The sequence below is a fragment of the Mastigoproctus giganteus genome, chromosome 10 (assembly GCF_048544385.1).
Source record: "Mastigoproctus giganteus isolate SK-2022 chromosome 10, ASM4854438v1, whole genome shotgun sequence".
NCBI classification, from domain to species: domain Eukaryota; kingdom Metazoa; phylum Arthropoda; class Arachnida; order Uropygi; family Thelyphonidae; genus Mastigoproctus; species Mastigoproctus giganteus.
In genome coordinates this window covers 43,498,867-43,514,483 of record NC_143584.1, presented here as the reverse complement: position 1 = coordinate 43,514,483, position 15,617 = coordinate 43,498,867, and the positions used below count along the sequence as shown (strand labels likewise).

The window sequence follows — 15,617 nt, the reverse complement described above, 5'->3', positions numbered from 1 at the left end:
GCCTATTTAAAAATTTTTCAACATAGTGAATATTTTAGCCTATTTTGCTCTTGTTCCAAAGTGCCAAATCTAAAATTTCATGAAAGACCATTCACTGGAGGTCAAGTTATACATGACGACAGAAGCACAAAGAAAATAAATAAAACAAAAAATACCCCGTTAAGGTACCTTTGCAACCTCTCTTTCCCCCCACTCCCCGTGCACTGTATCTAACTCTGGTTCTAAAATGAGCTGTACTTATAATTTAATTAGCCACTATTTTCTTTTAGTACTGTAAACAAGTTTTCTAATGGATGGTGCAGTATTGCTTCAAGATTGCAGATGGAAAAAAAAGATTCAAATCAATACACTTACAGATCTCTTCACATGTATTTGGCTGTAACCCAGTGATTCACATGCTAAACCAGAATTTTAGATGTCTGAATCCATTTTCAAATCCATTTGGTACCACAAAGTGCAATAATATTTCTAACTCAGTGTACATATTTTAGTTGTGGGTTCTTCTGAACCTATGGTTGTCTTGGAGGATAAAAATTATTTACTTATTTTTTTTTTAAATTTGGTTATGAACAGCCTGTAAACATTAAAATTATCATGAAACACACACACACACACACACACACACACACACACACACACACACACACACACACACACACACACACACACACACACACACACACACACACACACACACACACACACAGCAATATCATAAAGTTGCTTTTCACTTTTTGGAACACAGACCAAAAACAAGAGAAAAAAATTTTAATTAATCCAATCAAAAAATGGATAACATAGGAGAGATTGCCAACCGGGCTAGCCAGGTGGGTAAAGTGCCTGTCTGGCAACCCAAAGGTTGTGGGTTCAAATCCCACCTCAGGCTTGGATATTATGATAGTGCCGTACTGTCCAGTTGGACCTCACGGCCATGATATACGAAGGAAGCAGGAAAAAACTGGTTCCTTCATGTATTGCTCACATCATACAATAAAAAAAAAATTTAAAAAATAGGAGAGATTCCTTAGGAGATAGAATGGATTCTTCAGTAATGCTTCAACAGGAAATGTAATTATCTCATCTGGAACACAGAGAGTGGGGCTTTTTCCCGTGAGTTATTGTGGGTTCTTCAGCTTGTACAACATGTGAATCACCTTATGAAATATAAAATAATAAATAAATAAATAATCTTTATTTGTCCTACCATACTAAATAAGGTGTTACAATGGTGAGTAACAAATTCCCTTCATGGCAGTAAATGCCGGGGGATATACATAAAAAAACAATATAAACAAATAGAAAATATAGATTCATTAAATTTACACTGCATTTCTGTCCTGACAGTTCACGTGCAAATGCTCAGAATAACAGCTACTGAAAAACACTGTAGACACTTATTCAAAGAAGCACACAATTCAGTACACACACACTTCAAAAATGCGCACAACTTTTAAGTGACAGCAACCTCAGCGAACCACATCATGGTTGTTTTTCTGTACTTCGAATCTTTCATCAGCCTTTCGAGGTCAATTCCAATTTCAGATAAGCAGCAGACTGATTAAAATGCCCTGGCTGGTACGAATCTATCAGCCATCTTCAGTCTGTCTGCTTTTATCCTCAGGGATTTTGTGCCTCTTAAGGCTGATGGCGGGATGTGCCACGCACAAATCTGCCAGAAGCACGGTGAGGATATCATGCCCATCATCATCTTAATTGAAGTTATGAGTCATTTCCAGGCAATGATGTCTGGTAAACACTGTAGTTTCAGTTGTTCCACAAGCTGTGTGGTCCTTAATTGCTGGCCCACTTCAATAGCCAAAATTCAGTAGCATATATTCTCCTAATGTGGATGGGGGATGGTAGACACCCACAATTGAGCACCGCACAATATGGCCAAATACACTGTTGTTTATATGTATCGTGCGGTTGTCACAGGTTGTCTGACATGATAAAGGTGCTGCTTGGATGTCCAACATAGATAGTTCATCCTCTTTACCAGTAAATCAATATGCGACGTGAATGTAAGTTTGGTGTCAAAAATTATCCCGAGATCTCTATGAGTGGTGACAATACGGATGGACATTCCATTTATTTTTGGATATATGAGCGTTGGTGATTTTTTGAGAGAATACACCATCATTACAGTATTTTACAGATTTAGGGCCAGGCCAAATTTATCAAAGTATATGAATGGCTCCATAAGCTTATGATTGATCTGGTCACACAGTGCACTATTAGACAGTTGGATGGTCGATGAGATCTTAATATCATTTGTGTACGTGTATATATCATCCCTGCTCTCACAGAACAGGATCGTCATTGCCATAAAGAGGAGTCCAGATAAGACACCACCCTGCAGAACTCCTGTATAGATTAGTCGTTGGAGGATCAGACTGTCTGTATGGAAGTAAATGGAATGTCAAGTTAGAAGGGACTGCAGGAACTTAAGCAAGTTTCCATTTATTTGAAAGGCGTGTTGCATTAGACGTAGCAGAGCATATGAAATATAAAATAATAAATAAATAAATAAATAATCTTCATTTGTCCTACCATACTAAATAAGGTGTTACAATGGTGAGTAACAAATTCCCTTCACTATCAAAGACTGCCTTTATGTCTGCATAGACCATTGCAACTTCATTTCTGGCTTGGAAGGTGTTCATTATCGCAATTTGCATGCTAAGGAGGTTTGTAATTGTTGATCTGTTAGACATTGGAAAATGAATTTGTTGAGGCTGACTGGCCAGGATCTGTTGTGTCAATTTTGGCAGTAGAACTTTCTCCAGTATTTTAAAGAGTGTGGATGCTGTTGATATAGGCCTATAGTATTCCACGAGGCTGAGGTTAGTAATTTTTGGCATAGGGATTACGGCATACTTATTCCAGTTTTCTGTGAAAACTCTGTTAGCAATGATAGAGTTATAAATAGCTTGCAGTGGTTCAATTAGATATGGGCTGAGACACTTTACCACGAAGTGAGTGACCCAATCAACTCCAGTTGTTTTAGTGGCCCTGAGGGAGTTAATACTCTGTATCAGTGGTTCTTTTGTGATAATAATAGACTCCAGCTCATTATTAGCATTAGCAGAGGTATATGATGTAAGAAAGCAAGCTTATGAAGCATCAGCCAAAAAAAAAAAACCTCCCATTTCATCCCTCCATCTGTTCCAAATGCCTGTCCAGCTCAGCCTTTAATTTATTTAGGCTATTACCTTCCACAACAAAAGATAAAAGCCTGTTCCACCAATCAACTACCCACTGGCTAAAGGAAAATTTCCACACATCTTTTCTACAACTATCTTTCCTCAATTTGAAACTGTGCCCCCTCAGGTTCTTAGTCTGAGCAAGATGAAGAATCCCATCAGCATTCAGCTTTCTCAACCCCTTCAAGGCCTTATACACCTCAATCAGATCACCTGTGAGGTGATCTGATTGAGGTGCTGCAATTTGCAGAACTTAAGCCTTTCTTGGTAAGAGCACCCCTTTGTTTCCCCTCACCAATCTTGTTGCCCTTCTTTGTACTCAATTCTAGAAACTGTACATCCTTCCTAAAATGAGGTCTCCAGAGCTGTACACAATACTCTAGGTGTGGCCTGACCATTGCTTTGTATAAAAGGATAATCACCTCCCTGTTCCTGCTAGCAAAATTCTTATATATCATTGACAAGACTCCATGACCTGCCCTGGTAGCCCATCTGCACTTCATAGGCAAACTTCATATTTGGCTGCACAATTAGCACAGAGCTTTTCCCTTTCCACTTCCCTGAGTGTAGTACCACCCAGTTGGTACGTTTTTCTTTGGTTATTGCTACCCATATGCAGCACTTTGCATTTGTCAATGTTAAACTCCAGTTTCCACTTCTCAGCCCATTTTCCCAACTTATCTAGATTCAGTAGGAGTAGCATACTGTCATTACTGTCGTTAACAACCCTGCCAACCTTTGTATCATCTACAAAGGTGGACATTAAACCTGATATACCTTCATCAATATCATTGATAAATATACAAAACAACAATGAGCCCAACACTGAACCCTGGGGAACTCCACTAATAACATTTGTCCATGGAGAGCAGTGTCCACTGATTACCACTCTCTGTTGTCTCCCACTCAACCATCCTTTTATCCATTGTAGCAGCTTACCTTTGATACCATACCTCTCCAATTTGTACAGCAGTCTTCCATGTGCTTTCCTATCAAAAGATTTCCTGAAATTCAAATATATGATATCAAAATTATTTTTGGCATTCAGTTCCTTTGTGACCACATCATAGTAACCAATCAAATTGGTCAGACAAGACCTGCCTTTAACAAACCCGTGCTGTGTCTTAATTATTATTGCAGTCTTGTCTAGATGATCCTGCAATGCTTCTTTAACCAGTGATTCCATTATTTTCCCCGGAACACAAGTTAAACTAACAGGTCTGTAGTTACTTGTGTCACCTTTTGAACCTCCTTTGTGAATTGCTGATAAATTTGCACACCTCCAGTCCATGGGGACCTCCCCTGAGTTCAAGGAAGCTCTCAATAATTATGGCTAAGGGTTTGCGTACTTCCTTTGCTGCCTCCTTTAATATAACTGGATAGATCCCGTCCACCCCAGGTGCCTTCCTTATGTTTAACTTCAACAATTTCTCCTCCACTTTGCTCTCAGTTATTACAAAATCACTTAGCTCCCTGTTACCTTTTGATAAACTTCTGGCACTCCCCTCATTGAATAACTCCTCATGTGTGAATATAGATGAAAAATATTCATTCAGTTTATCAGCTACCTGAGCATGATCATCAATAGTCAACCCATCTATGTTAAGTGGTCCAACCTGATTCATCCCTTTCCTTCCAGAATTTACATAAGTAAAGAACTCCTTGCTGTTTTTCTTTGCATCCTTTGCCAAACATTTCTCATAATCTGCCTTCACCTGCCTAACCTCCTTTGTGACTTTATTACAGACTAGTTTATACCTACCATGCGCTTCTGTGTAACCTGATACTTTATATGCATCCCATACATTCTTCTTCTCTGCCACTAACCTCATTAATTCATCTGACATCCATTTAGGCTAAACCTTGAACAGTATTTCTTAGTTAGAATGAAAAGCCTAGTAACCTTCAAAATTAAGTCCCTGAAATTTCCATTTAGAATTCACTGTTGGTAACATCATCAGTTGATCCCACTGTTCAGAATTTAAAAACTGTCTGAGATCTCTGTAGTCACTTGTATGAAAGCAAAAGCCCTTCCATTTAGCCTTGATAGTAGTTACATCTTTAAATAATTCCCACATCAATATATTGTGATCACTGTCGCCCAGTGGTTCCTTTATCTGCAGATTCTTAATGCATGAAGAATCACTACTGATAATCAGATCAAGAGTATTACTCTCTCTGGTTCCCTCTCAAACATGTTGCTGTAGCAAACAGTCATCCAATAAATATACAAAAGCCTTCCTAGTGTGCAAATGACCAACCCACAAGTTCCAGTCAATATCTTGAAAGTTAAAATCTCCCATTATAAGACATTCTGATTTACTGGCCCACTCTATTTCTCTGCATAATTGCTCATTATACTCATCAGATTCTTTAGGCCTATAACACACACCTACTCTCATTTTTCCTTTCCCAGTGCTTATGTCACACCAAACAGACTCAACATTGTTTTGTCCACCAACATCAATTGGATGCACTTCCTTAGATTTTATATGTTTCTTAACTAACAGCATAACCACTCCTCCCTTCCCCTCCTGTCTATCCTTCCTATACACATTGTATTCCCCAAATTCCAACTCTGCACTGCCTATATCTGTGTGACACCACGTGTCTGATATCCCACCAATATCTGCCTTTGATGTCTTGACTAGCACTTCAAGCTCATCAAATTTATTATCTATACTCCTAGCATTGGTGTATATGCAAGTATACATGCACCTGTTCCTGCTCCTAGCCACCCTAACACAGTCCGTGTATTTACTTGTTCCACTATGACTCCCAGCAGTCCTGGAAATCTCCATTACCTTGCATTATTGTGAATAGTTGAGGAGTGGTTTTTACAAGCCTCACAGATCCATGTGCGTCTTCTTTGCTTATTCAATTTATTTTGAGAGGGGGTAAGGCAGGAGTTACAGATTTTCAAATTGCATTGACAAGTTAAATCAGCTTCCTTATTTACTTGACAGATGGCTCATGTGGTTGTGTGCTCAGCAGATTGCTCATTCCGCATATTCTTATTTTATTATTCTGTAGAATTTGGAGCACTTAGAATCCGATTGTGTTAAACAGGATGTACTGTTCGGCAAAAGGATAGCCTATGTTAACATTCTGTTTTGTCTAAGGCAGTCGGGGGTGAAGGAGGACTGTGATTGTCGGAATAAGCTACCTGCAGAGGTTGACCTTGTTCTGACCTTGAATAAGCTACCTGCAGAGGTTGACCTTGTTCTGACCTTGAATAAGCTACCTGCAGAGGTTGACCTACATCAGTAACCAGTCACCAAGCCACAGGGGCTTAGTGACTTTTTACTGTGGTATGTTCATAAAGAGAGCAAAGTTAAAGCAGTGGGCGAGTGGCTAATATAAAAATAGTATAAAAGTTTACGTGTTGGAAGATCATCTGTGGAAAAATGAGCAGCTGACAAGTGAGCCTTTCCTGATCAGCACAGACTTTTGATGGCATTCCTACGTGAACTAGAACCACTTAAAATTTGAAATAAGGAGAGCACACAAACAGAGGACCGCACTGTGCACGGCCACGTACAATTGGTACACTGTACAACCATAATACACAAACTAGATTATACATTTTCATTTTGTATGTCGTATAATTGCGTGTATTAATTTTCGTATGTGAATTTTTGTATTTCATAGTTGGACAGACAACTTGAGTAGTCGAGACCCGGTAATTTTCATAAAGTATTTCATGAGCGCATATGCATTTACTTATATGCACGTGTGCATATAAGTAAATATAATTTTCTAAACAATGTCATTATTTTAAATATAAAAAAAATTGTATAAAATTATACACTGTATTTAAAATATATATATTTGTACACCCTCCTAGCCCACTGGCTGTTCAGTGGATGAACCTAAGACCTCAGGTTAATAAACAGATGATAATAATAAAAATAATATGTATTTTCATATACGTTTTTTCATTTCATATAATTATGCCATAACAAATATGTATATGCATACATGTATTAATTTTTGTATGCGCATTTTTGTATTTCTCAGTTGGACAGACAACTTGAGTAGCGAGACCTGCTAATTTTTGTAAAGCCTTTCGCGTGGGAATAATAATTTTCATATGATGCGTGCGGAAAAACACTGCAAAACCTATGCATTTTTGTATCCATGTGCGCACATGCATTTATGTATGGGCATGCGCATATTCACACATACGGATATTTAAATATCTTTATTGTAGGATTATTATTATTATTGTTATTATTATTAACAGCTACAAAACGGCAATCAAATGTGCCTGAGGGTGCAGATACAAAGCATTATTACACAGCTTCAAAGCAGAAGCTTGGAGTATACATTTCCAAAGTGAAGCGAAAAGTAAATGTACATAAAGACAACAACAAACAGTAAATTGACATCTACATATAAAAATAAAACTAAATAAATAACAATAGGACGGATGAATCAGATTTAAGTGAACAGGTAGGAGAAAGGTATTTTTTCACACAATCAGAGTCTTAGAACTTGCAAGGAGAGTCAATTTTAAGGTTCAGTTAACAGATGAGGTTAGCATTTCAGTTGCCTCTTGATGTATCCAGGGGTGTCAAATATTTCCAGATTTGTTTTGTTGATTGACCTTGCAGTCCTGTTATAGAAGTTGTAGTATCCATAATTTGTTCTTGCGTAGGATGGTTTCAGCAGTGGATGATTTCTTAAAGCTCTTGTTGGTGTGTTGAAATTTATTTGTGAGACAAGATGAGGGAAATTCGGGGTACCATTTAGCAGCTGGTTAAAAAGCAGTAAGATGGTTTTATCTCTTCTTTCTTCCAGCATTTCAAGTCCAAAGAATACACACTACTCTTAGTAGGATTTCATAAAGAGAACACAAAGTGAAAGAGCTCAAAAATGGTTTTATTTTTAATCAAAGTAATCATTATCTGATTGACTGCATTTATTGCACCATTCTACAAGTCCAAAGAGATGATGACCAGTTAGGCAGTTACATTTTTCTTTATTCCTCAACCACCTAAAATCTCTTTCCTTTGAGGGTTAGTACTTCATCTTGGGGAAGAAGTACTGGTGCTATATTGGAAAAGTAGGGGGCATGGTTGATCTGCACACGCCATGTTTTTCAGAAATGTCTTCACAACATGGCTGATCATCTCCTTATTCATATCCAACCCATCATTCTGAGGATAAAATGTTAATCTCTTGCTATGATTTCCAAAACTTTTTGAAACTGTCCTCATTTCAAAATGATGACAGATGCCCACTCCGTAGGTCATCACAAATATCCTCACATCTATCTTTGAACCATTTATAACATTCAAACACACGGGTATAATTTAATATTTCATTACCATAAACAGTTTTTAACATTTCCTACATTTCTGTTGCATATTTTCCCAGTTTAAGCAAAATTTGATATTTGTCATTACTCCACTGCAAAATCAGACACAAGATATTAATGAAACTGATTGTTACTTGAAACGTGTCAGCCCACTGGACAATTTCTGTACCATCAGAGGTTAAAGGAAGTTTGAACAATAACATACCACTTCCAATTATTTTCAAACTCATTGAACATGACCACAACAGTACCAGTCTGGGAACTTTCTTGCCACACCTCGTATATAGCAGATGCCCGCTTTTATGGTGACAGATGCCCGCTTCTTGGGTCATTAGTAACTTAGGTCAAACTGTAGATAACAATAATTGTTTCTAAATTGTACATAAGTCCAAGCCTTAAGAATGAATACCTGGTTCTTGGCATTTAGTGCAAACAATTGCCCCATGGTTAAAATTGAACACACTATACATATGAATTTTATTTGATTTCAACCTCAAACTTTTTCCAAGTGATGTAAGAAATTAGTAACCATAGCCAACAGTGGCTCTGAAATATTCATGCTAGGTTGATTTTTTTTTTTTTTTTATGAGATCCCCAAACACGAGAGGTATTAGAACCGATAGTACTTAGTACCGTGCTTGGGTTGGAGGTTGAGAAGACGAAAGAAGATATTTGTTGACATTGGACTTGAACTTCTGTAGATTGTAATTTTCAGGAAATACGTATGAAGGAAGGTTGTTCCAGAAAACGGCAGTTGAATGAATAAATGAGGAAGACGAAAAGTTGGTTCTGTGGGTTTGAAGTTGGACAGTAAATGGGTGTTGGCTGGTGGCAGCACGTGTTCGGACTGTTTTGAAAGAGAGAGCGGGAATTATAGAAGCCAATTCAGAAGAACAGTGCCCATGGAAGTATCTGTAGAAGAGGCATGCAGCAGAAACAGTGCGTCTATGAGAAAGCGAGTGGAGAGACTCTGTTAGAGATGAATCATTAATTAACCTAACTGCCCTCTTCTGAATGGAATCAAGAAGCCTGAGGGAGGTTTTGGGGGCACCACCCCAGATGTGGGAACAATATTCCATGGCAGGGCGGATTTCCGATTTGTACAGAGTGAGCAGCTGTTTGGAAGAAAAGTAACGCCGAGAGCGAAAGAGAAAACCAAGTTTTTTAGATGCAGAGGAAGCAATATTTGTAATGTGCTTGTGCCAAGAGAGATTAGAAGTCAGGGTAATCCCCAAAAGAGATATATCATTTTGCCTAGAAATCGGAGTGTCACTAAAGATAAGCATAGGAGCAGAAGAATCCTTTTTGCGAGATATAAGACAAGACTGAGTTTTAGAAGGGTTGAAATCAACTAAGTTGTCTTTGCCCCACTGGAGAATTACCTGAAGATCGGCATTTAAGGAATTGGCAGCAGATTTTCGAGAACTTGAAGCTGATTGAGCAGGACAAGGTTTCTTAAAATGGAAAGTTGAATGCAATGTGCTATCATCGGCAAAACTATGGATAGGATTTCCAGTCAATGGAAGAAGGTCATTGATATACAAGAGGAAAAGAGTGGGGGAAAGAACTGACCCTTGGGGGACACCGGCATTAGTGGAGAAGTTAGAAGACAGAGAGCCATCTACCATCACCCTCAGTGAGTGATCAGAGAGAAAACTGGATAACCAATTACTAAAAACAGTTAGCAAAACCATAAGATGGAAGCTTGTTTAGAAGACCTTTATGCCAAACACGATCAAAAGCCTTTGAGATGTCCAGAGCAACTACTTGTGTTTCACCGAACCTTTCCATTGAATTAGTCCATAAATGGGTAACATAAGCCAGAATATCACCAGTGGATCGACACTGACAGAATCCATACTGGCGATCGTTGATCAGACGGAAGGTTTCTAGGTAGTTTAAGAGTTGGTGGTTAATTGATTTCTCCATTACTTTAGAAAGAGTAGAAGTAATTGCAATGGGACGATAATTGGATGGGAGGGATTTGTCACCCTTTTTAGGAACTGGCTGGATATGAGCAAATTTCCAAGCAGAAGGAAAAACACCTTTGGAATAAGAAAGTGAAAAAAAGCGGCAAAGAATAGGAGTAAGTTCAGGAGCACACGTTTTGAGAACAAGTGGAGAAATACCATCAGGACCTGGAGCTTTCTTAGCATCAAGATTCATCAAAATCCTTCTGATATCCTTTTGATGGAAGACCACAGGAGGCATTGAATGGAGCGTGTTAGGAATGGTGGGAGGTGTTTTACCAAGGTCATTAATACATGAGCTGGAAGAAAAATGGGATGCTAGCAGGTCAGCTTTATCCTTGGCTGAAGTGACAACAGAATCATCTGGTTTGGACAGAGGTGTAGCAGAGATGGGCAAAAGTTGCGGCCAATAGCTTTGGCAAGAGACCAGAATGCTCGGCTATCATTAGGGCAAGAAGCAAGTTTTCTACGATTAGCCTGTTCAAACTCTAGTTTGGACTGATTAATAACTGCTTTACAATTGTTGCGAGCTTTGGTGTAGGCAGAAAATGAAACTGAAGAATTAGAAACAAGCCAATTACGATATGCAACATTCTTCTCTTGGACAGCCTTAGCACATTTATTGGAAAACCAAGGTTTAGATAAAGGACGAGATTTTAAAGTGGAGTGTGGGATAAAGGATTCCATTCCTGCAAGAATAATTTCACTGACACGATCTGAGCAAACGTTGACATCAGAAGTTTTGAAACAGTAATCAGACCAAGGAAAAGAAGAAAAGAAGTCTCGCAGGTCATCCCATTTTGCATTCTTGTAATGCCAAACAATACGAGGTTGGGAATAGCCATGAGATAAAGGTTCCATTGGAGAAGAGACAATCACCAAGTTGTGATCTGATGTGCCTAAAGGACCTCTCACTTCGACCTTGTACTTAGAAGGGTTGTTTGTGAGAAAAAGATCAAGCGTATTGGCTGTATGATTAGGATTGTCTGGTATTCTTGTAGGTAAATGAACAATCTGTGCGAGGTCATTAGTAATTGCAAAAGCCTCAGCATCTCGATCTGCTGGGTCGGTGTGACTAGAAAATGGAAGCCAGCTGGAGTTGTGAACGTTAAAATCACCAAAGAAAATTACCTCACTGTTAGGAAAGTTGGACTGGAGAATGTCAAGTTGCAAAGAGAGGAAGTCAAAGAGCTCCAAGTGATTAGTGGAGTTGAGAGAACGGTAGAGACAACAGATGAATTTTACACAATGAGGTAGAGAGATTTTAAGCCAGAGAAGATCAAAGAGAGGAGATTCCAAATTGCCAAGTCTCTGACAGGGAATATCAGAACGGACATATGCACAAGTACCACCTTTGAAGCAAAAGGAATCATACAGCAAATAATTTGGACATCTGAGATGAGAAGTAGTTGAATCAACCGATAACTGAGATTCAGTCAGAAAAAGTACATGGGGTTTGGAAGACTGCAAGTGGAAATGGACATCGTTGAGATTGGAATTGAGACCACGTATATTTGTGAAATGAATTAGGAAGTCCTTGGGAGGTTTAGATCTTTTCGCAGATAAGCTTGCTCTATTATTTTGACAATTCATGGTGTATTCAATGGTAAGAAAAAGTGGGTGGGACATGCTGTATGAAGTAATGAAATTTTTGGATATGTGGTAAGAATATACCCATATCCTTGACATAATGTGGCCTCGACAATGCTCCCCGCATACACACTACTCGGACTCCCTCCAGTCACTATCTGGCAGAGTAGAGGTAGCAAGATTATACACTAGCTGATCCGGAAGCCTCCTAGAGTTACCAATAGGTTTGGTCCGGTGTACTATCTAGTGGCCGGCCTGTGAACACCGTTTTAGAGCTGTACCCTCGAAATGTAAGGAATATTGGATCTCGCCACGACATTCATCATAACCTCAAAAATCATCAATCATACTGCATGATGGAAGAGGTAGGTCGACGATACGTCGACGATATTTTTACCATAATACCACGTGGTTCTGAAACGGTACTACTAGAATACCTCAACTCTCTATCCAATTTCATCAAGTTTACCGTAGAATCAGAGGTGGACGGTTCCCTCCCATTTCTGGACGTGCTAGTGCATCGCATAGGCCCACATCTAGAGACCTCAGTATACCGCAAACCCATGTGGTGCGGTCAATTCACCAACTACGGGTCCGGCCACGCTCCATGCCATCTCAATAGCACTGCCCGCACCCTGTTCTCCAGGGCCTGGAGCCATCCCAGCACCGACACAATTAGACGTAATGAGATCTCCCGTGTGAAGGCGGACCTAACCAGATGCGGTTATCCATCCCATGTACTAAACAGATGCTTGTTACAGGCACAAGAACTTACTTCCAACCCAAGACCTCCGAAGCAAGTCGGCATATCATCCGCCTACATTCCGCACTATCCAGGAGTGTCAGGACGTATCTCGAAGATCCTGAGAAGTTACAACATCAAATGTGTGCAATTACCAGGTAGGAACCTACGTTCACTTGTCTCCAGTGTGAAGACCCCTGTCACACCTGTCTTACGCAGCAATGTAGTGTACCGTATCACCTGTAGGGCCTGTAACAGTTGCTACGTAGGTGAGACATCGAGACGTCTCCAGGATCGCCTCACGGAACACGACAGAGCAATCCGGCTTGCCGAAACTGACCAGTCCGCGCTTGCAGAACATTTTCGGGCTACCAACCGCGATCTTGACCCCAAGCGCGACTTTGAGATAGTGGACCACGCGCGACACTTTCGCCACCGCCTATGGCTAGAGTCACTAAACATAATAAACAACCCTAAGGCATTAAATCGCCAGAAAGGCATGCGTATACATCCCATCCTAGAGACAACCGTTTTATTGATGGATGATCACTGGCGTAAGGCAGCACACGTCCGTGCTACAACAATGACGCATGAGTAACGTGCCACACTTTGCTTGTAATGTATTCAAATTTGTCAGTTGATAAAGGGACGCGTGTTCCGAAAGCTACTGAATTTATACTTATATTTTATTTTATACTGGGTATACTGTAAATATCTATTTGAAAAATCATTAGATAGGGAAGGGTTGGCCGGAACTTAGCTCTAGAGACTAAACATGTTCCACCACTTCAAACTGTGTAACCCTCCCCCATTGGGGGATTATACAATTAAGTTCTGCATTGTCTTATGGCACACTCTCTCTCTCTCTCTCTCTCTCTCATTATCCACATTTCCGTTATACCTTTTTATTTTATTATCAAAAATCCATAATTGATAATGCAAATGCCGTAATTGATTATTTTAATTATTAACCATAACTGATTATTCAGTACAACCTCTCAGTTATGCCTCTCATCACTTATAATACTAGTTTTTCAAATTGGATTTCTATGGTGACCATGCTTGTTGAGCCCTGTTTCCAGGATGTTATATATAAAGGGAATTGTAAACAATGGTAAGTGGCAGAACCTGTGATTTGCTTCAATTGAGAAATGTCCTGATAATATGCAATTACCCATGCTGATTGGCAATCCTGCTTAAATTCTCCCCAAAACACAAGACAGTAAAAAGAGTGACTATGTATACTACTGATGTTGGCAAGGCCATTTCTACAGAAATATTAAATTTATCAGCAGGATCATAAATTGACTGGAGCACCTGACTGGCAGATAATTTTGTAAACATGTGCAGAGAAGAACCATGTATCCCCAGAATACACCACATCCTTCTTATAAATGTAACAATACATGATAGGAATACACACATCAGAATTTGAGAACTAATGTCTAAGAAGATTAATTCAATGGAAAAAATAATTTATTATCAAAAAAATTTTATAAGGGAAAATAGCTAAACTCTAATCAAGAAACCATCTGAAATCTATTTAACTGAAATGAAGAAATCTCCACTTCTTTAATGACATTAGTTATCAGTGCATGTAATCTATCTGCTTCACATCCTTAAAGAAAGTTAAATGAACCAGTTTTGAAATTACTTACCTGTAACACTGAAGCACCAGCATAGAGAAACTGTATTCCTGCATCTCCTGAGTCAATTCCTCCTGTAGCCATAATGGCAAAACCTGGAAGAGCACGTGCAATAGCTGATACAGCCCTCAATGCAACAGGTCGAATAGCATTCCCAGACATCCCACCATATGTTGTTTTTTTCTCTGTTCCAACTGCTGGCCATGCTGTGGAATCAGATTTCAGCTCCATTAAGCTGGATACAGTATTTGTAACTGTGACACCATCAGCCTTTCCTATATTAAAAATATGTATAAGTATGCCTGCTTCAAATTTCTGAAAATAATGAGAAACAAAATGCAAGCAAAAGTCATGACCTTTTACCACACATCAGATCTGTCCAACTGATAGCTTGATGGCCATATGAGGACTTTAGATGGTTTTGTGCATACCTCTATATCAATGGTTTTTAAACTGAGTTCCACAAAATGTTGATAAAACTATTATTTAAATTACATACTACTCACCTTTTATTTATTTTATGACAGTAATTTTGAACCCTGTATTATTACATACAATAATAATACAGGACTCAAAATATGTGCAACCCACAGTATATTTCAATTATTTACTGCCACAACATAATTATAATAGAAAATGCTATAAATGTTGAAAACACCTTCCTCCCCAAATGTAAGCATAATCTCTTTTTAGCATGTTTGATGAGACTTGATGTAGCATTTGAATAGTTATTATTAAAATTTATTTGATTACTAACCTTTAATTTTTCCAATACATGAAAGTTTTTAGTGTAAATGATGTGCTGCCTTCATTGTGAATGGAACACTACTGCTTAGTTATTGAAAGCTAACATATAACAGCAGCAACTGTTATACGTTGGGGGGGATGACAAACACTGATATAGCAGTGAGAACAAAATTCCATCAAGTTATCAATCATGAATTAACATCTACAACTGGAGTGAATGAAATTTTGAATCACCGTGTGTTACTTGGTAGGAATATATAGTGAAACAGCTAAATCATATTCCAGATACCAGGATAGTTGACAGCCTGCAATCAGTTTTATAACAGCAGCAACAAATCCACACTTTTTTATTCTTTGTTTTTATAGGCATATAATTTTAAAGTTGCCCTAATTGTG

At 38.8% G+C, this 15,617-nt stretch overlaps 1 protein-coding gene across 1 annotated transcript in view; it reads right to left on the bottom strand.

The window, feature by feature from the left end:
- su(r) (dihydropyrimidine dehydrogenase su(r)) overlaps window positions 1-15,617 on the bottom strand; it is a 466,373-nt gene that overhangs the window by 74,879 nt on the left and 375,877 nt on the right. Inside the window, exon 21 of the mRNA XM_090382920.1 lies at window positions 14,487-14,749. Within this exon, the coding sequence (XP_090239046.1) occupies window positions 14,487-14,749 (263 nt within the window). The remainder of the gene's footprint in view (window positions 1-14,486; window positions 14,750-15,617) is intronic.